We start from the raw sequence: 19,233 nt of genomic DNA on the forward strand, positions 1-19,233 counted from the left end.
GGCACCGGGGCGGCCGCCGTCACCGGTACTTGCACCGAGCCGTGACTCTGACGGGCACTAGTACTGTTGCTGTCATCCTCATTGTCACTGCTGCCTCCTTGGCAGGGCTCCCAACGTGGCACAAGGTAGAACTGGCTTCCTGCTGTCCCCTCTTCCACTGGGGACGCCGGCCCATGACTTGCCCTTGGGCTCGGGCCCTTCCCGCGTCCAGATCGCAGGGACATGGGGTGGGTTGCCAGCAGAGCAGAGCACAGGAGAGCAGTGTGGCCTATGGTCATCCACCTGGGTCTTGGCTACCCTCGGGTTGTGCCTGGTCTCAAGGGAGGAGACTGAGGGACACTACCATGGTGACGGTAACATGCCCAGCGTCACCAGCGCCATGTGTCCCCAGACCACCTCTCAGCCCCAGGCACTGGGTGCCTCAGCTGCACCCACTTGACAGGTGGGGAAACAGGCCTGGTGAGCTGAAGTAGTGCCCAAGGGCACCCAGCTGACTAGGAAGATCCGGGTTGGGAGCCCAGTCTCCCGCTGACCCCTGACACCCCGGCTGTGTCCTCCAGCTGCGCCCCCAGCTCCACGAGTTAACCCTTTGCTCTCTCAGAGGAGCCCCGCCCCCGCTCCGCCACGCAGCCGCCGGGCTCCTCATTTATGTATTTTGTGTTCCGTCTCTCCGCGTACCTTCTGATTTCCTCAGTGCGTTTTTCCATTAGGGCCTCCGTGGAAGGAGCTGATAAGATCGGTCCTGGGAGATGCGACAAAGGGTCTGCCTCCAGCTGGAGGGCTGGTCATATCCTGCCCGGAGGGCCCAGCCGCCTCAAAGGAGGCAGGATAGTATCTCCGAGTGCTTATTGTGTCTCAGAAGGGAGGGGGCGCCCCTCAGCCCCCCAGCGCCCCCATCCTGCACAGCCAAAGCCCAGCGGCCCGCCTTCACCCTTCCCACGCCCTCACCCCAACATGTGCACAGCGTCATCAGTGCGGGCTTGTCCTGCAACCCGCCAGCCTCAGTTTCCCCATCTGTCATGCATGGCCACACCCTCTCCCACCAGAGTGGCCTCTGCAGTCGGCTTCTAGGAATTGATCCTGGAAAATGTCTGCCCCTGCCCCCACGCGACGGGCTGAGCGGGCGTAGCCTGCAGCACCCCCCAGGCAGGAGAGGTGGGGACGCAGCACTGGCCACTGTATGGCTCTGTCCCACCGGGCTCTGCCAGGGACAGCCCCACCCTCCTGCATCTCTGAGCCTCTGCCTGGTCCCCAGGGACCCTGCTGGGCTGCTTGGGCCTATGAGAGGCGGGGCGCTCAGCAGGGCAAAGGTGTAGAGGGGTCCTGGAAAGGACTCAGTTGGGCAGGAGGCATAGCACTCAACTTGGGGCAGCAGGGAGCCTGGAGTTCCCAGAGGCGCAGCAGGCAGAGCCAAGGCTGGGAGGGGGTGGCAGGACCTTCTCTGCAGGCCTCTCAGCCCCTCTCCCGCCTTCTCCCTGGACCCCTGCCCCCCAGGAATACAAGGCAGGACAGAGCGTGGATGACGTTCAGGGAAGCAGGGCTGGAACTCTCGGTCACCAGCTCACTGCGTGACCAGGTCCTCTGACCCTCAGGCTCCTCCTCTGTGAATGAGAGGATATGGCAGAGGCTGGCTTGAGAACTAAGCTGATCCCGGCCCATCAGCACCACGAAAACACGTGGTCATCACCGTCAGTGTCTCTGACGGGTCCACTTTAGCAAGAGGAGACACTAAACCGCCGGCAACACCGCTGTCTCCCAGACTCCGAAAGCTCCGGTGTGTCCCTCGGGGCCTGGGACGCAGACCAGCACCCCAAGTAGAGCTGTGGGTCGCCCGCCCGTGAAGGTCCTCCCTAATGACTTTGTTGGGCAGAGTCAGAGAGACGTGAGTTCACAGTACCAGCACGTGCAATGTCGACTTCCGGGAGGATCTGTGTGGTCCATAAAGGACCCGGCGTGCCTTGGGTGGCATACTGTCATTCTGTTCTTCACCCGGCCCCTGCCCAATATCCCCCCACCCAGGCTGGGGCAGCACCAGGGCCTCTGGCAGCGGGGTGATGGTGACAGCAAACCCTCCTTCCTTGCTTGCCTACCACGGGTTTCTGCTCAGATCCCCAAGTGCCTCACACACACCCTCAGACTCAGGACTCACCGGGGCTCGAGGACATGTCCTTGAGTCCGGTGAGCAGGGCCTGGGTCTTTGCCTACCCAATCCCCGTTGCTGGGGACAGGGAGCAGGTGGGCAGCCAGGCTCCAGGGAGGTGAACTGAAGGCAGCTGCCCCCCAGAAAAAAAAAGACAGGCAGGGTCTGGGTGCCTGGGTGACAGGGCCCAGATACGGTGAGGAAAATGCCCCTTTTACAAATAGCTTATCACACATCCTGCTTCTGGCCACCCTCAGGGAAAAGTCACACCACAAGAGCCAAGGACCCCCCCAGCTCTCAGGCTCCGGGGTCCCCCAACACCTGGAACTGAGGCCTGGAGCTGACGGCTTCCTCTCCCCACTGTGCAGGTGGGAAGCCTGAGGCCCGAGAGCCAGGACCTTGAGGAGCCCAGGACCCTGGAAGGCAACAGTTCTCAGGCCCCTTGGGCCAAGGGAGATCCATCCAGGCTGGGGAGCAGCAGCAGCCCCTCAGAAACCTCAGTGTGAGGGCCTCAGGGCAACATGGGGGGACTCGGCTGCCCTCGGCTCTGTCCGGGAGGGCCAGAGTTATCTAAAGAGCCCATGCCGGAGCTCAGATAGGGGTGTTCAGGATCAAGGCAGGACCCCGCAGACCCCCGGGACCTGGCCGTGAGCTCCACCAAGGCTACAGAAAGGGCAGCTCTGGGCCGGAGCAGAGACCGCTGTCCCACCGCCACCCTGGGCTCTAACCAGATGGCCCGAGGCCCTGCCCTGCAGGGGCACTGGGTTGCATGGGCCTGGAGTGGACCATGAGGCTGACAGCAGGGGGCGCTGCAACGTGGCACTGCCAAGTAGCTGGGCTGCCCCGGGTGCCAGGCATGGAGTCACTGCAGGGCTGGGGTGGGGAGGGTGGGCTGTGTGCTCTGCCCGGCTACTCCGTGTGGGCATCCACCCTGGAACCTCCGGGGAGCCTCCGCTTGACTGGAAAACACAGGCAGGCCCTGTCTGTGGGCACCCCAACCGCTGTGGGCCTCCCCTCCCCCCCTGCACTGGGGGTGACACTAGTCCTCGTGCTTCCTTGTGCACCCCACCTTCTAGCGAGCCCTAGAGTCTACCTCTTACTTTGTGACCTGTGTCCCCGTGGGATGCCCACCTGAGGCCAGTGGCTGGGTCCTGAGGACCGGGAGCATGTCAGACACAGGGCGGTAATGAGACAAGTGTAACTGGAAAGCGGTGGCCTGTGCCACCAAAGCTCAGGATGAGCCCAGTAGGGGACCAGGGTGGGGGCAGGACGTGGGGGACTGGCAGGCATTTCAGCTGACCAATTACAGCCTGGGAGAGAGAGCAGCTGGTGCCACAGCCGAGGGCCATGGTGGCCCAGCGCCAGGTCCTCTCTGCTTCTCTTCTCACCTCTGACGGGTGGCGACCTCTCCCAACCCTGGGCTCCAGCTGCCGCCTCGGCTGAGCCACCCCATCACCCCCTCCTGTTTTGTGGCCCAGGAAGGGTGGTGCCCGCCAGGTACAAAAGCCTTTGCTGGGCACACGGCGGCCCAGGTGGGGAGGCAGCCTGGCCCAGGCACCTGGAGCCCACCACCTGGGCTGGAGCCCACCTGAGTAGAGCACAGGCGGCAGAAGGGTGAGGGTGCAGGCAGGGACCGCCCCCCGCTTCGCGGGTCCTCCTGGCCCCTGGCCTTGCCCCGCCCACCTGCCAGCTGTGAACCTGTCTCTCTATCTCTTGGGAACATCACTGGCATTATTGATTTTTTGACACGGAACAGCAGCCTGTCTTTATCGGGCTGAACCCTGGCCCCAGCTAATGGTGGTGCGGCACTGTCGGAACCGCAAGCAGCTTGGGGTAGGTGGGGCCTGGCTCCCCCCACCAAGGCCCTCAGCTTGCGGCCCGTCCTGGGCCTCGGGCCATCTGGTTAGAGCCCAGGGTGGTGGTGGGACAGCGGTCTCTGCTCCGGCCCAGAGCTGCCCTTTCTGTAGCCTTGGTGGAGCTCACGGCCAGATCCCGGGGGTCTGCGGGGTGCCTGCCTTGATCCTGAACACCCCTATCTGAGCTCCAGCATGGGCTCCTTAGACACCTCTGGCCCTCCCGGACAGAGCCGAGGGGAGCCGAGTCCCGCCATGTTGCCCTGAGGCCCTCACACTGAGGTTTCTGAGGGGCTGCTGCTGCTCCCCAGCCTGGATGGATCTCCCTTGGCCCAAGGGGCCTGAGAAGGCAGAAACCACCCACCCTGCACAGTGCCCAGCACCCCTCCGACCCGGCACCAGACAGCCTGAGCTCAATGGGGGGGGGGGGCTGGCGAGAGGGCCGCCTCCTAGCGTGGGTGGGCAGGCACACGGGGCACGCGGCCTGTGCCCGAGGAGCGCCTTCACGCTTGTGCCAAAACACGTTGGTAGCCTGCTCTCTGGCGCCCTCCCCATGGAAGCTTCTAGAACCCTGCCTGGGTGGGGCCTGCTCTGGGGCCTGCTGGACCGGGGGTTCCCTCCTCTCCTCTCTTTTTCTTTCTTTTTTTGTGACTTTTATCAAAGGCAAACAGCATGATCCCGAGATAGGGCTACCCTGATAAGGCTGGGCCAGCTGGCCCTCGAGGAGCCACGGGGTGGGGCGGGCCGGGCGGAGCGATGGATGATTAGATATGTGGGCACAGTGGGGACCTGGGTGGGCTCCCGCACTCCAACCACAGAGCCACCGTTGGGGAGGGGCAGCCAGCGCCTGGACTTTGAGCTCAGGAGGCCACGGGCCGTAGCACAGCAAGCCTGGCCCTTTAAGGAGAGGCTGGCTGGTGAGTGGAGGAAGGACTTGCCCAGGTGGAGGCCTCAGACAGGTGGGGAAGCCAGGACCATGGTGGCTGAGGCACTGGGTCCCGTGGGCCTGGAGTGGACCATGAGACTGGAGCGGGCCTCGTCCTCCTCCAGAGACTCAGTGGATGGAGAGACGAGGGTCGGGGTGGCCGCACGCCCTGCTGTGTCCTTGAGCATGTCACCTGAGCTCTCTGGCATCATCCTCAGCTGCACCGTGAGGGCAGAGGGCAGCATGGGGCTTGGGGACGTGCTGTGGCTGGTGTTGCAGGGTCCCTGATGTGGTTCTCAGGGGCCACCACAGGCCCCCAGGGGCTGGGCAGAGCCAGACCCCAACACCAAGCCTGGTGTCAGGCTGTGCTCGTCTGGGGGTGACCCGGCATCTCCCTAGGGCAGAGCTCCTGGGCCAGCTCCCTCGGGCCCAGGGACAGGACCCTGGGCAGGTGACACTCCCTGGGTCCTGGAGGGCAGGCTTGAGGCCACCACATTCAGATGACAGCAGAGGTGTCAGTGTGATGGCCCCGCGTCCCAGCCATGGCGTCTGAGGCTCAGAAAGGTAGAGAGGAAACTCCAGCGAAGCTAGGGGCTCAGTTTAGAGGGCAATGAGGGTGGGAGTGCCCAGGGATGCTGAGGGCAGGAGGGCCAGGGATGCTGAGGCAGGGGCCGGAGGGCCAGTGGCGTGGTGGTGCTGTGGGCCGGGTGCCCAGCCTCAGGACACCCAGTGCAGCATCTCAGCTGGGTCCAGGCAGTCAGCAGGAGGGTAACAGTATGGCCACATAGACGGACACACATGTTCCTTCACCTCACAGCCACAGCCCCTCAGAACAGGCAGCCCTGTAGGTAACCCTTGAACAGAAGGGTGCGCTGAGGCCCACAGAGCATGTGCACACGGCCGCTGCCGGGCATCCCCAGGAGGCCTGCAGGCCTGAGTCAGGCCCTGCTGTCCCCCCACTCACCCCTGCAATCCCTATAGCCCCATTGGAGGGCTCGACCCTCAATAGGCATTTAAACCATCTCAGTATCAAAGGCCAAAATTTCTCCCATGGGGCCTTGGGGCAGTGTTTGTTCTAGAAGTAACATGTACAGCTGTTTGCCTGAGTAAATTAGCCCTTGTCCCTGCATTGACTTCGTAGTGATGGCCCCTCGCCCCCCTGGGGTCTGCCCTTCCCTCACAGGAAACTTCCTTCAAAGGGGAACCAAGGCCAGAGCAGCCTGGGCCCTCCTTACCTCCCACACACCACCAACTCCCACCTGAGCCCAGAAAACGGTATCCAGGTCCAGGGTGACGAGGGGCCCTGGTTCAAATCTCAACTGCTGCTGCCCGCTGTGCCTCCTTTAGCCAGTATCTTAACCTCTCTGGGGCTCAGCCATTCCCTCTGTCCATTGTAGGAGTAACTTCTGAGTGTGGCCACAGAAATCCCTGAGAACTGCACCAGGTTCCTGGCTCGGACCCCTCATGTGGGGTCAGGCAGCATGTTGGGTCGGTCCTGAGCCCCATTGAACACCAGGCCGTCTGCAGGGGTCAGTGCCCCATCTTCTTTCCAGATGCTCTTCTGTTTCCAGGTGGGAAAAGGTCGCAGTGACCTGTAACTGGGCTTTAACTCCTGCTTGACTCCGCTCTGGCCATGAGCGGGGTTGGGACAAGAAATGGGGGCTGGAAATGGGCCATCTGAGCAGATGGCATCAGGGACCAGCAGGACCCCCACGGACAGGCTGTACCCACATGGGGGCTCTGGGTGAGGTGTGAACGGGGAGGTGTGCACAGAGAGGCAGCAGGAGCGGCCCCTTGGCAGAGGAGCGTGGTTCTGGATGTCAGATGGGGCAGGACCCAGGGCTGGACTCTGGTCACTTTCTCTGGACCCTCCCTTAGCCCTGAGCAGCAGGAGGGCTTGGTTTGTGGCAGCTCCCGGTGGGCTCCACGCCAGGCCCTGAAGCAGAGCGTGGGACCAGTAGGATGGCTGGACAGACAGACAGAGGTACACCCAGCAGCTCTGAGACAGCTGTGCCACCTGTGTCCCTTAGAGTGGCAGCACCCTGAGCGGCAGCCTAAGGGACTCAGCGGTGTCGTGCGGAGGTGGCCACATGACGGCAGCCTGTGGGTCATGTCCCGGTGCTGCACCCATTTGTGAGATTCTCCGGCTTCAGTGTCCCCGCCCGTAATGGGGCTGAGGAGAGGACTAGCTGAGGCAGCGTGTGCCAGCCAGCCTGCATGAGCCCCTCCGTGCCCGACCCCACGGGGCCTGGCAGGCAGCACCGCCCTCTGCACGGCCCATCTGCTGGGCCCACGGAGGGGCACAGAGCCTCTGAGCTCCTGGCTTCTCCAGGTATCGGTTTGCTGCCATCCTATCTACCCTGGGGAAGACAAAGGCCCCATAAGCGTTTAGACAGGGCCTCCTGGGCCGTTACATGCTATCACTGCTATTAGACCTGCCTTATCTGATCATCGGGCCCATTAAGGCCACCGCCTGTCAAGCGGGGCTCCAGGAAGTGGGGCCACTGCCCAGCGCTCCAGCAGAGACCAGGCCACAGTGACAGAGAGGCCAAGGGTGGGTGGAAGGGGTGCAACCCAGGGGAGGCACCAGCGAGGGGGCCTGAGGTTCCAGGAGGGCGGGTAGTCCCCCAGGTCACGGGCTCACGTGCAGGTGGGCAGACCTGAGCCCTGGAGTCTGCCTGCAGCCTCCTTAGACCACACCATCCCGGAGCAGACGTCACACGGGCTTGCAGCCAGCCCCCGTGAACTCAGCTGGAGGCTGCAGGCCCCGTGTTGAGCACCGCTGCCACCTCGGAGACAGGCCAGGCCACCACGTGAGCTACAGACGTAGCTACGGGCCAAGGCCTCGGTGCAGTCAGGACTCAGAACTTTCCAGAGGGTAAGAGGAGGTCCCAGGAGAATGGGGGCATTGTAGGGCCCCCACCCAGTCTGCAAGGAGGGGCCAGCCTGGTGCTACAGTCGTCCGTCGCCCGGTCTGTCCCTGCCTTCAGCAGCCTCAGGGCGAAGGCCCAGCCCTGTGCCTGGTCTCCTCACCTGTGGCCGGGCTTTCCTGAGCCTGTCAGGTGGGTGAGCTCATCCGGCCCGATACCAGCCCAAGAGGCAGTGATATGGGACCCCCGGTACAGTTGTGAAAGCAGGGCCTAGAAGGTCCGCAGCAGCCCTCGCTGGGGCTCTGCAGAGCAGGGCTGGGCCAGTGGGCGCAGAGAGAGGCGGAGGCGGCGTCCGGCCTCCTCTGGTGTCCAGAGGTCCCCCGTGTCCCTTGGCTTGTGGCTGCATCACTCGTCTCTGCTCCGTCTTCATGTGCCCCTCCCTCCGGCTGAGGCCTGTCCTCCTTGCACAAGGACAGCAGGCATCAGATTTGGCCCCAGGATGGCCTGCCTCCGTTCCGAATGAATTACTCCCGTTTGCGCAGTCAGTGTGTTCCGCTGGACATGGATTTGGGGAGATGCTCTTTGACCGTGTGGGCAGGAAGGACCTCACGTTGTCTGCTGTGCCCTCCTGACGCAGCAGCACCCAGGAACGCCGGGTGGTGGCCCAGCTGCAGACACGGCTGGGGCTTCATGAGGGCCTGAGCGTCCCACGGCAGCAGTCGGGTGCTCAAGCTGCGTGCCCGTCCGAGATCTCCAGCCCCGCTGCTCGCTGCCCAGAGAAGGTCCCAGTGCAGGGCTCGGGCCCGGGCGCTTCCCCAGGCAGCGTCCCTGCGTCCTACGCTGCCCTCCTCTCACCCCGCTCCCTCTCCACAGACGAGCTGGAGCTGGTGCTGCGGGAGGATGGACGACGGTGCGTGCGTGCCCGGCACGGCCTCGCCGAGGGCTGTTCCTGGGGCCCGTTCCGTGGCAGTGTCCAGAGTGAAGCCTCGTCCCCCAGGCAGGTGCAACCGGTAAGGAGCCCCAACCTGGCCACCCGCCCAGGCACAGGACAGCCGCCAGGGCAGTGTCCCATGCAGCCCCAGGCTCCTCCCAGGAACTCCGGCCACTTTCTGGGAGACCACAAGAGAAGCCTGTGGAGAGATGCAGGTGTAAAGGGCTAGGCTTGGGGAGGGCTTCCTGGAGGAGGTGATACTGAGCCTTTGGGGCCTAAAGAGGGACACAGTGGGGACCTCCTGGAAGAACACCTTCACAAATGAGTCAAGGTTGTGGAGGCTGAGAAGAGGAAGACAGGTCCAGTTCCTGCACAGGGAGGGTGGGTGGCGAGGTGGGAGGAGCCAGCCCCCAGGCACAGGCTGGCGGTTGCCACCCACCTCTCAACCCCACTCTCTCTCCAGACTTGACTAGTGTGGTGCCCACCTGGGGTCATGGCAGGGCCAGGGCTTTCGGCAAGCGTTGGGGCCGCCACCCCTGGGGGTCTGACTGACAGTGGGCAAGGGGCACCCCTGGAGCCACTAGTCAGTCACCGCACTGCACGCTGCTGACATCCCAGTCAGGCACCGCATCCCATGCTGCTGACGTCCCAGCCAGGCTGAGCCTTCCCCAGCCAGCACTCTGTCCACTTTGCAGGCCTCGTGTATGTGGCAAGTGGCTCTGGCCCCCTCTGGCAGGGAGCAAAGCTTCTGTTTCAGTATGCTGAGGAGGGAGGAGATGGGCCCTGGTCCTGAAGTTGGGTGGGAGTTGCAGGCCATGGATTTTGGCTTCGTGGATGGAGCCTGACCAGCTCGCTGTGGGGAAGAGACAGTGGTGTCTAGAGCTGGCTGTGCAGGCAGTGAGCTCCCCATTACTGGAGGCATGTGAGCAACAGGCACCTCTTTGGTGGGCTGGAAGGGGGACTGAGTGGCTAGGAGTCCTGGGCTCCCCTTTGAACTCCCCCGGGGTGGACCCCCTTCAGTGACTGGGTGAAGGCAGGGCAGCTGAGCTGTGGGATGGGAGGCCTGGATGTGTTCTGAGTGGGGCCTGTACCTCTGTCCCTTCACCAGCCCTGCCCAGGATGGACAGGTGCATGTCCCAGACATGCTGTCACACCCCTGGTGTGTACACACGCCCCTCTTCTCCTCCTCCCCCAGCTCAGGGAGGCAGGAGCCACTGCCCCCATCCTACAGATGAGAAAACTAAGGTTAAGGGCCTTGGCCAGAGCCTCCAGGACCAAACAGTAGAGGGCGCAGTGGAGGCCGGACCTGCCCAATCCCGTACCAGTAAGAGGCTGGCTCCGTCCGCCCGGCCTGGCAGTGGGTCCTGGTCCAGCCGCGTCCCCACCCGCCACCTCTTATCCCCTCTGCCGCCTGCCTCCACCTCTCCAGGGGCTGCCTGCCCTGCTTGGGCCCAGGTGCAGGACACTGGGGAGACTTGGCACAAGGTTGGAGAGCTCCCTGGGCAGCGAGGGGCCTGCAGAGAGCTGTGGAGGAGGCCTCCCGCTTCCCTCTCCGTCTGGCTTTATCTCCTGCAGAATTAAATCCTTGATTAACCCTTATCTCCCCAGCGTGGCCGCTATCTCTGCCGTGGCGCCTAGTGTCCAGACACACAGCACAAGATGATTGATTTCTCAGAGATAGGCCGCTATCCTGATACTTCATTTATTGTCTAAATATTTTTGCTAACGTTTCAGCGGGCCCTTATCAAGCTCCACTGACGAGTCCCAGCTCCGCGTGCTCCCAGCCTACCCCAGATATGTCCTATCAGCCCCCAGCCCATCTGTCTCCACGGTTCGGAGTGGGAAGGAGAGAAGGGGGCGCCAATCGGACGTGGCCACCCTTCCCACTTGGTGCTCCCCACCCCTCAGGGCTGGGGCCCCTCAGGCTGGGGCAGCAGGATGGCTCCCGCACAGCCCCCCCACCAGAGGCCCAGGTCCGTGCCCCTAGAAGGACACTGAGCGCACAGAGCCCTGGCCAGGAGTTGAGAATGTTCTGGCACTGACTTTTGCCTGCGTGCGACCTTGGGCAGGTTACTACCCTGCCCCAGGCTGTGGCTTCTACCTCTGTAGAACCAAGGTCTGGAGAGATGGCCCAGCTCACGTGTACGGTGTGAAATGGAGGGACAATCATGAAGGATGACGGACGGCTGGGTGGATGGATGGTGGACAGACAGGGATGGATGGGTTGATGGCAGGTGGATGGACAGAAGGCTGCAGAGATGTGCAGAACCGTGAAGGCCTGGGCCCTGGGCCTGTACAGCTTGTCCCACCTCACTGTGGGATGGAAGGCCTCACAGGGTCGGGGGACACAGAGGAGTCCAAGTCACAGGGCCTCTGCCACTAGACGTGGGCAGGGGCTCTCAGGACAGGCGAAGGCCTAGGTGAACCTGGGGCCCCCACACTGGCCCACTGGGCTCCGGACGGACCACTGGGCTGCCATGATGGCCACCTCACCCGGGACGGAGAGCTCAGCCCCCTCCCCTTGGAGGGGTGTGGGTTCAGGAGCAGCCTCCCCTGATGAAGTTGTAGCAGCGGATGCGGCAGAGATAGGGTTTTCTGATGGTTATCGCTCCCCGCACAGACGCACACACTGACCTCTTTGTTGGGGAAACAAGGAGTGTTCTCAGACCCACGGAGGATTTAAAGTGGCCGCTGCTACCCTGGCGAGTGGGGCGGGGGTCGGGGGTGGTCAGGGCAAGGGTGCTGCAGGGCCAGCCGGGCCACCCAGGGCCCTGAACTTGGGGGCGCTGCAGGGCGGCCAGGTGAGCCAGGCCAAGTGGAGTCCTGAACTTGGGGTCACCCAGTGCAGCGAGAGGCAGCAGACAGCATGCCCTCTCTGAGTGTCCCAGCCCCGAGACCAGGCTGGGAAGTTAAAAACAGCTCTCCCTCCAGCGCCGGGCCCAGGGGCCCAGGGGCCCAGGGGTGCAGGGGCCTTTGCCACTGGAGCAAGGCGCTCTTCCCCAGGTGGTTCTGAACTGGGGAGAGGGAGCTGGTGGCCCCAAGTGATGGTGTCCACAGCGGGGCAGACCTGGGCAGGGACCAGGGTGGGTGGGCCGAGGCGGGCTTCCAGGGTCTGCCACTTGGTGTAGGGTGAGGAGCTGGCCCAGGGCTAGCCCGTAGGCCCTGCCACCTCCAGGGAGCAGGACCACCTAAGCAGAGACATGCTGGCCTCCCCTGGAAGTGAGGGTCTAGCACCTGAAGACCAAGGGCAGGCAGGGGCGGCACCCAGGCCAGCAGGCGGCTCAGGAGGAAGGCTCCCACCTCTCTGCAGGCTGTCCTCAGTATGTGGGGTACAGGCCCCCCCCCAGAGAGCTCCAGCCCAGCAGCGTGATGGGAGGCTACACCGGCTCAGAGCCCCGCTCCCCTCGCCTATGCCCTCCCAGGTCTGATCCGCCCGTGGCCAGCTCCCGCTGCCTGGCACAGCTGGGGGCATACGGTCAGCCCTGCCCCAGCAGGTGGCACTCCGGTGCCCCCTACTTGTCGGAGGGCTGCTTCCAGCCTGTGGCCAGGCGCAGGCACGTGCTGGAACATGGCGGGCGGCACCTCCTGCCCCAGGAGCAGGGCCGAGCGTTCTGCAGCGTCAGCGGAGTTGCCAGCACGTCTTTATCATGCTGTGAACACTCTGCTTCCCGGAGTGATAAGCATTAAACCGACCGGCAGCCTGTCAGTCTCAGTTTGAGGGTTTAGAAATATTGGGACGAATAATTAGATTTCCTATCGTTACCACAGCAGCATCCAGGGATCAGGCAGATTAATTTTTCCCCTCCTCCACTCATTATTATTCATTAGGACTCAGGGAAGCAGCGGCGGGAAGGCCAGGTCCCGCCACTGCTGGGAGCTTTGGGGTCCCGGCGTCAATGCTGAGCCCACCCTTGGGGCCGTGTCCTGTGCCCAACTGTGACCCCGTGACAGCACCTTGGCAAAAACCCCTTCTGACTGAGCCGCAGGGACCCTGGAGGGCATCCAGCCTGCCCTGCAGCCCTCAGATCTCACTGGGAGTCTGCCGGACACCCACCCACCCCAGCAGGCCCTTCACAGGGCAGCTGCCACTGGGCACCCTAGAGCCAGCCCAGCCCAGTGGACACAAGTCTCCTGGGCCCCAAAGGCCCAGCTGACCGAGTATGTCCAAGGAGCGGGCTGACCCGCCGGCCAGGGGCTGGCATTGTATGCAGATCCATGCCAGCGCACTATGCCTTGTGACCCAACGGCAGGTGGCAGTCCCCAGAGTCCACGGTCCCTCACGACGAGGATGGCCCAGCACAGCCTTGGGCCACCCCGTTGTACTCCTGACCCCTCCACAGTGGGGCAGTGGGGCATCCCACCTGCAGACCAGGGGCTGGGGCACGGGGAGGACCGTGCCAGCTGCCACGTGCTCCTGCCCCCACCAGTGACTCAAAGGGGTGATGCAGAGAGTCCCCTGAAAAGTCACTTACACGAAACCCCAGATGTAAATTACCCCAACAGGACATGGGCACACCTCCCTGCGGGTGGCTAGGAGCCCAGGAGATGGCCTCTCCTCCCTCCCCTGTGCAGTGCAGGAGGGAGACTGAGGCCCAAGAGGGTGGGCAGCGTTCCGTGCACACAGCCAGGCTGCCCAGCAGCCCCACTGACAGGCACTCGAGGGCATGGGGCTGAGTCGGCCTCAGGGTCGCGACATCCTGCTGTCCCAGGACCTCAGATGGCTGGGGGTGCCTGCTGAGTGCTCACCAGTGTGGCCCCAGGACCCAAGGGAACAAAAGCACCCTCGCTCTCCAGTGGGAAGGGGACATGGCTAGTTCCCCTCAGCTGCCCCAGCAGTGAACCTCTGAAAGGGGCTGGGGGTAGGCCTTGAGGGGACATGGAGCCCCCTCTTGGCCACTTTGGGCTGATGTGGGCCCAGCCCACAGAGCTCATTTCAGAGCTCTCAGGGTGGGGGCATTTGGGGGGCACGGAAGTAGTCACAGTGGGGACCCTGCCCTGCCCATTACCCAGGCTGCACGTCACCTTCAGCAGTTCGCGGTGCACAGGGAGGAGGGGAGGTATCGGAGAGAATGCAGATCTGGGTGCTAATCCCAGCTCAGCCATTCACTGGCTGTGTGGCTTTGGGCTGGCTACTTAACCTCTCTGGGCCTTCACATCAAAGCCATGAAACCCATGGTACGAGTGGGTACCCACCAGTCCCAGCGGGGTGGTGTGGCAGGGGCACTTCCTAATGGCCCCAGCTGACTGCCTGGCTCGAGGTTAACGGGGCAGGTGCGGTGACTGTGCCCGTCAAGAAATGAGGGTAAGGGGCCCGTGGGAGGCATTCTCCCTGTGCTGACCATGCCCAAGTCTGACAGGTGACCGCAGTGCCCCTCCCTTGCAGAGCCCGCCCCTGACCCTGCAGCTGGAGGACGAGGGCTGCTGGCTGAGGACGCTGCCCCAGGCCGCGACGGAGGTCGAAGCCAACTCATTGATTTACAGGAAGGGTTGGTATCATGTGGCCTTCCCACAGCCCCTTGGCCTTCTGGAAGCGGGGGTCACTCAGCTCTCTGGGGCTGGCCGTTAGAGGAAAAGCACCCTCCTGGCCAAGGGTCCTGGCTGTCGCCGCCATCCCACTGTGCCCACACTGCAGCAGCACCCGTCGGCCATGTCCATTCCTGTCCTGGGGGCTACAATCCACGCAGTAGGCCCCTCAGACAAAGACCAAACCAAATGGTGATGAGAGCAAGGGGCGTGGCCGGGGGCGGGGCACCTGTGCTCCCGCTGGTCAGTGTCTGCTCTCAGGGACCTCCCAGAGGCTCGTGGGGGACAGCGGAGGATTCCCATGACTCAAAGGGGTACCCCGAGGGCCCAGCCTTCATTTCTGCGTGGAGGCCAAGGCCACCAGCAGGGTTGGGGGAAGGTGTGAGGCCACCAGCAGGGATAAACATAATAATAATAATGTGTGAAGAACAGGCCAGCTGCTACTCCTGGCTGGGGCCCCCCTACGCTTCCGTGGGACCAGTGCATCACCCGGTGCCTCGGTTTCCCCACCTGTAGGGTGCCTGCACATAGGCTGGCAGCAACTGTGGGCTCTGAGCAGCCTGTCCCTCCTGCCACCCTGCCAAGCAGGGCTCTGGCCACATGTGGCACCCAGAAGGACAGAGCCCTGCCCATGCTGATGTGAACAAAGATGCACTTGTCCCAGCAGCCACCAGGTGCTGGATTCCATAAGGCTCTCTGAGCTCAAACAGGACCCACTGCTAACGGAGCCCTCCTGTCCAGCCTGGGCACAGGGCATCCTGGGGTCAGGCTCTCCCAGGCCTGCCCTTCTCAGGGAGCAGTGCCACTCAGCCCCAAGCACAGCCTCCAGGGCCGCCCAACACATGAGGCTACCCAACACAAGAAACACTAAGCCTGGCCAGAGTAGCCCCACTGGCCTAGAAGTCTGTTGGCCGACACTGCCATCTGCAGGCTGCCATGGAAACAGCAGCGCCTGCTGGCTCCATCTGAGCAGATGGCAGGCCGACTGCTCACACTTCTGCCACCCTCTGACCACTTCCCCAGGTGCCCAAGTGGCTGTGCAGGGTCTTTCCTAGCAAGGGGGGCAGCTGGGCTGCTGACTGCAAGCCCCTCCCTGTGTGCCAGTGGGGTGGGTACAAAGCCAGGGACTGCTCCCCGATGCTCAGAAGCCCCCCTGGACTCCCTTCTCTGGCTTCAGCACCCTCATCTTTAAAATGGGGCTGAGCAGAGGAACTTCTGAGGATGAAGGGCGCAGGTGGGATCTCTGGCACCCCGGGCCCCTCACCATACAATCCCTTTGCCTCACAGATGAGCAACTCTGGTGCAGGATCACCAAGCCAGTGCCGGCAGGCGGGCTGCTGAGTGCGTGTCTCACGGCTGAGCTCCACAGTGTCCCCAGCCCACCCAGGAAGCGGGAGCTGGCAGAGGCCGAGGGCCAGGCCCCCCCATACACAGACATCCAGCTCCTGCCCCAGCAGGCCGGCATGGCGTCCATCCTGGCCACAGCAGTCATCAACAGTGAGTACACCCCATCTTGTGCCCACCCCACCTGGTCGGAGCTCCACGGCACGGGGACAGCCAGCCTGGTCTTTGTCTGAGCCAGTGCTTACAGGGTCAGGGGACGGGTGCTGGAGGGCACCGATGAGGGGCTGCCCAAGGGCAGGAATGAGCCACACAGGGGAGGATGGGAGAGGGTGCCCCTGCTGCAGAGACAAGTGAGGAGAGGCACAGAAGGGGGTCATTGGGGCCGCCCTGAGCAGGTCCTAGGGCTATGGCAGAGGCAAGGCAGGTCAGCAGTGCGGCCAGTCACATCAAACAAGGGGATGCACACCCACAGACGGGCAGTGCTGAGGCCCCAGCCTGGCCGGCAGGCAAAACCAAAGCCAAGGTCCCACCTGGCTTTAGAGCCGAGCAAGACTTCACTTCACAGGTGGCCCATCCTGTGCGCGGCAGGACACCTGCACCCACTAGATGCTAAGCCTCTCTCCCCTAGTTGTGTCAACCAGAAATGCCTCCAGATGTCACCAGATGCCCCCTGGGGGTAAAACCAGCCCTGGCTGAGAGCCGTGGAGTCAAAACCCTGGGTCTGTCACTTCTCGGAGCCTCCGTGGTGGCTGTAAGAACGTAATCGAATCCACCTGGCCCACAAACAGTCTTTAGCATTCACCGTGAGCCATGCGGCGTCCCAGGCCTGGGGTCACCGAGGGTGGCAGTGGCCTGCCCAAGGACCCAGTGCTCCAGGGAGCAGCAGATGGTAGCTCTAAGCCCAGAGGAGGAGGAGGGACCCAGATATTGACACACAATGGAGGAAATCGCACAGGATGAGGTGATAAGATGGGGCCACTTCATGTGGGGCACTCGGGAAGCTGCCTGGGAAAGACAGCGGTTCCGCAGCCTGGGTGCTGAGGCAGTGTGGCTGGGCGTGGACGAGGCCAGGGAGGTGGCATGGGGGCCAGAATCCACAGGCAGGACAAGTTCGGTGTAGGCTGAGGCCAGGGGGCAGGCACACATCTTATGCAGGCTCCTAGAGCCGCCGTAGCGGGTGCCTGGCCTGTAGTCAGCCCTCGGGGCCTGGAAAAGCCTGCTAAGTCCAAGCCTGTTCTCACACACTTGTGTCCTCTCATGTCCGCTCACACACGTGCAGCTGCACACACACAACATTCTGTCTCCTACCCATTCACACACGTGCACACACACAGTCTCCTCTTTCTTGAGTATCAGGCCCATGCACGCCCTTGGTCTGTGCACACATGCTCCCTGCACCCAGTCACCCTGGCCACAGACATGGACAGCCTCACTCCCAGGCCGCAGGTACACACCCACACACCATCCCTCTGCAGCCATTGAGGCCAGAACAGCTCCTATGAGGCTCCCTGCTGAGACGGGTTCCCAGGAGGTAGGCATAGGGGCTGTGGGCTTTGCGTGTGCACCCACTAGATGCCAAAAGCCTCTCTCCCCTGGTGATGTCAAACAGCAATGCCTCCAGATGTCCCCTGGGGGTAAAACCAGCCCTGGCTGAGAGCCGTGCAGCTGGATGTGGATGAGGCCAGGGAGGAGGTATGGTCTCGGGATTAGTCAGGGATCCCACCTGATGTAGGTTCCAGGCGATTTTGGGAACCTGTGGAAAGGGAGGCTGGGGTTAAAGGGCAGAAGAGCCGGGTCACAGTTGCACGAAGGGGAAAGGCTAAGGGAGAAGTGGGGGCCGGAGGAGAGGCCATAAGAGGCCCCCATCCACACACGCTTCAAGATCACAGGGATGGAGGTCCCAGGGCCCTTGAGGCCCAGCAGGGCAAAGCTGGCATGGAGCAGGGGCCCACGGCCTTGTCTTGGGTCGGGGCTGCCCCTCTGCGGCCGGGTGCACCCTCAGGCTGCTCTGTCCTCTCACCCACAGAAGACATCTTTCCCTGCAAGGACTGTGGCATTTGGTACAGGAGCGAGCGGAACCTTCAGGCCCACCTGCTGTACTACTGCGCCAGCCGTCAGAGCGCGGGCTCTCCCGCCGCTGCCGCCGAGGACAAGCCCAAGGACACCTACCCCAACGAGCGCGTCTGCCCGTTCCCCCAGTGCCGCAAAAGCTGCCCCAGCGCCAGCTCGCTGGAGATCCACCTGCGCAGCCACAGCGGTGAGCCCGGGCACGGCCCGCCCTCGCCACGCCCCCTCGCGGACGCCGCTGCGTCTTAGCGCAGCCTCGCGGGACGCGTGCACGTCCCGCGAGCGCCCACAGAATTTGCGGAGGAAAATGCACCCACAGGGCAGCAAACTCGGGAACCTCTGGGCTTTTCACAAAAGCAAAGGCACAGGTGTACCCAGGCGGTCCTCCGCCCACAGGGCTGGGAAGCAGGCGCCCCTGCCGGGGTCCGGGGAAGTTGGAAGAGTCCACGGCTCCCTGCCTCCCTTCCTGGAGACTGGCCAACCCTCACACCCTGTGTTCCAGGAGAGCGTCCCTTCGTGTGTCTGATTTGCCTGTCGGCCTTCACCACCAAAGCCAACTGTGAGCGGCACCTGAAGGTGCACACGGACACCCTGAACGGTAGGTGGGCGGGGACAGGGCGGAGCCTGGGCGTGGGGCTGTGCCCGCCGCCCGGATCCCTGACCCCCACACCCTGCTTGCAGGTGTGTGTCACAGCTGTGGCTTCATCTCCACCACGAGGGACATCCTCTACAGCCACCTGGTGACCAGCCACATGATCTGCCAGCCTGGCTCCAAGGGTGAGCTCTACTCCCCTGGGGCTGGGTTCCCGGCTGCCAAGCCCCCCGCAGGTGAGCAGCCCCTCCCGCAGAGGAGTGGGGGAGGGAGGGGCTGGCCTGTGAGGCAGGCGGGGGCCAATGACAGCTTACCCCTCCCCACCGGGACCCAGCCGGCTCCCTCCTGGCTGTGCCCCCCGGCTCCGGCCTCAAGTGGGGCTCTCGGATCTCTTGCAGACAGCCTGGCCAGCGGCTTCCCGCAGCACGCGGCCCTGCAGGGCGCCCTGGCTGCTGCAGAGATGGAAAGAAAGCCCTTAGCCGAGGCCACAAACGGAGAGGCCTGGGCGGCCCCCCAGAACGGCGGCGGGCCCCTCGCCGTCCCCGGGAGCATCAAGGTGGAGGTGGTGCAGGAGCCAGAAGCGGCGCAGACTGCAAGCCCCGCGCCCCGTGCCCCCTCGCGCACGCCATCCCCACGCAGCCCCCAGGCAGTACGCGTCAAGGCCGAGCGCTCCAGCCCCTCGCCCGCCTGCAGCCCCGCGCCGGGAGAGCTGGGCACGCCGGCCGGACCTCTCTTCCTGCCGCAGTTCGTGTTCGGCGCGGACGCGGTCCCGCAGGCCTCGGAGATCCTGGCCAAGATGTCCGAGCTGGTGCACAACCGGCTCAAGCAGGGCCAGGGCGCGCCGGGCCTCTTCGCGGGGGCGTCGGCCCCGAAGGGCGCCACCTGCTTTCAGTGCGAGATCACCTTCAACAACATCAACAACTACTACGTGCACAAGCGCCTCTACTGCTCCGGACGCCACCTGGCGGAGGATGCACCCGGCGCGCGC

General features: G+C 63.7%; 1 protein-coding gene across 1 annotated transcript in view; it reads left to right on the forward strand.

Annotated features, from left to right (window-relative positions):
* Positions 1-19,233, forward strand: part of ZFPM1 (zinc finger protein, FOG family member 1) — a 37,943-nt gene that overhangs the window by 17,418 nt on the left and 1,292 nt on the right. Inside the window, exons 8-14 of the mRNA XM_007939225.1 lie at positions 8,426-8,798; positions 14,103-14,205; positions 15,530-15,739; positions 17,613-17,843; positions 18,156-18,251; positions 18,335-18,481; positions 18,644-19,227. Of these exons, the coding sequence (XP_007937416.1) occupies positions 8,426-8,798; positions 14,103-14,205; positions 15,530-15,739; positions 17,613-17,843; positions 18,156-18,251; positions 18,335-18,481; positions 18,644-19,227 (1,744 nt within the window). The remainder of the gene's footprint in view (positions 1-8,425; positions 8,799-14,102; positions 14,206-15,529; positions 15,740-17,612; positions 17,844-18,155; positions 18,252-18,334; positions 18,482-18,643; positions 19,228-19,233) is intronic.

Source organism: Orycteropus afer, unplaced genomic scaffold (assembly GCF_000298275.1).
Source record: "Orycteropus afer afer isolate SDZICR_OR568_19922 unplaced genomic scaffold, OryAfe1.0 scaffold00057, whole genome shotgun sequence".
Taxonomy (NCBI): domain Eukaryota; kingdom Metazoa; phylum Chordata; class Mammalia; order Tubulidentata; family Orycteropodidae; genus Orycteropus; species Orycteropus afer.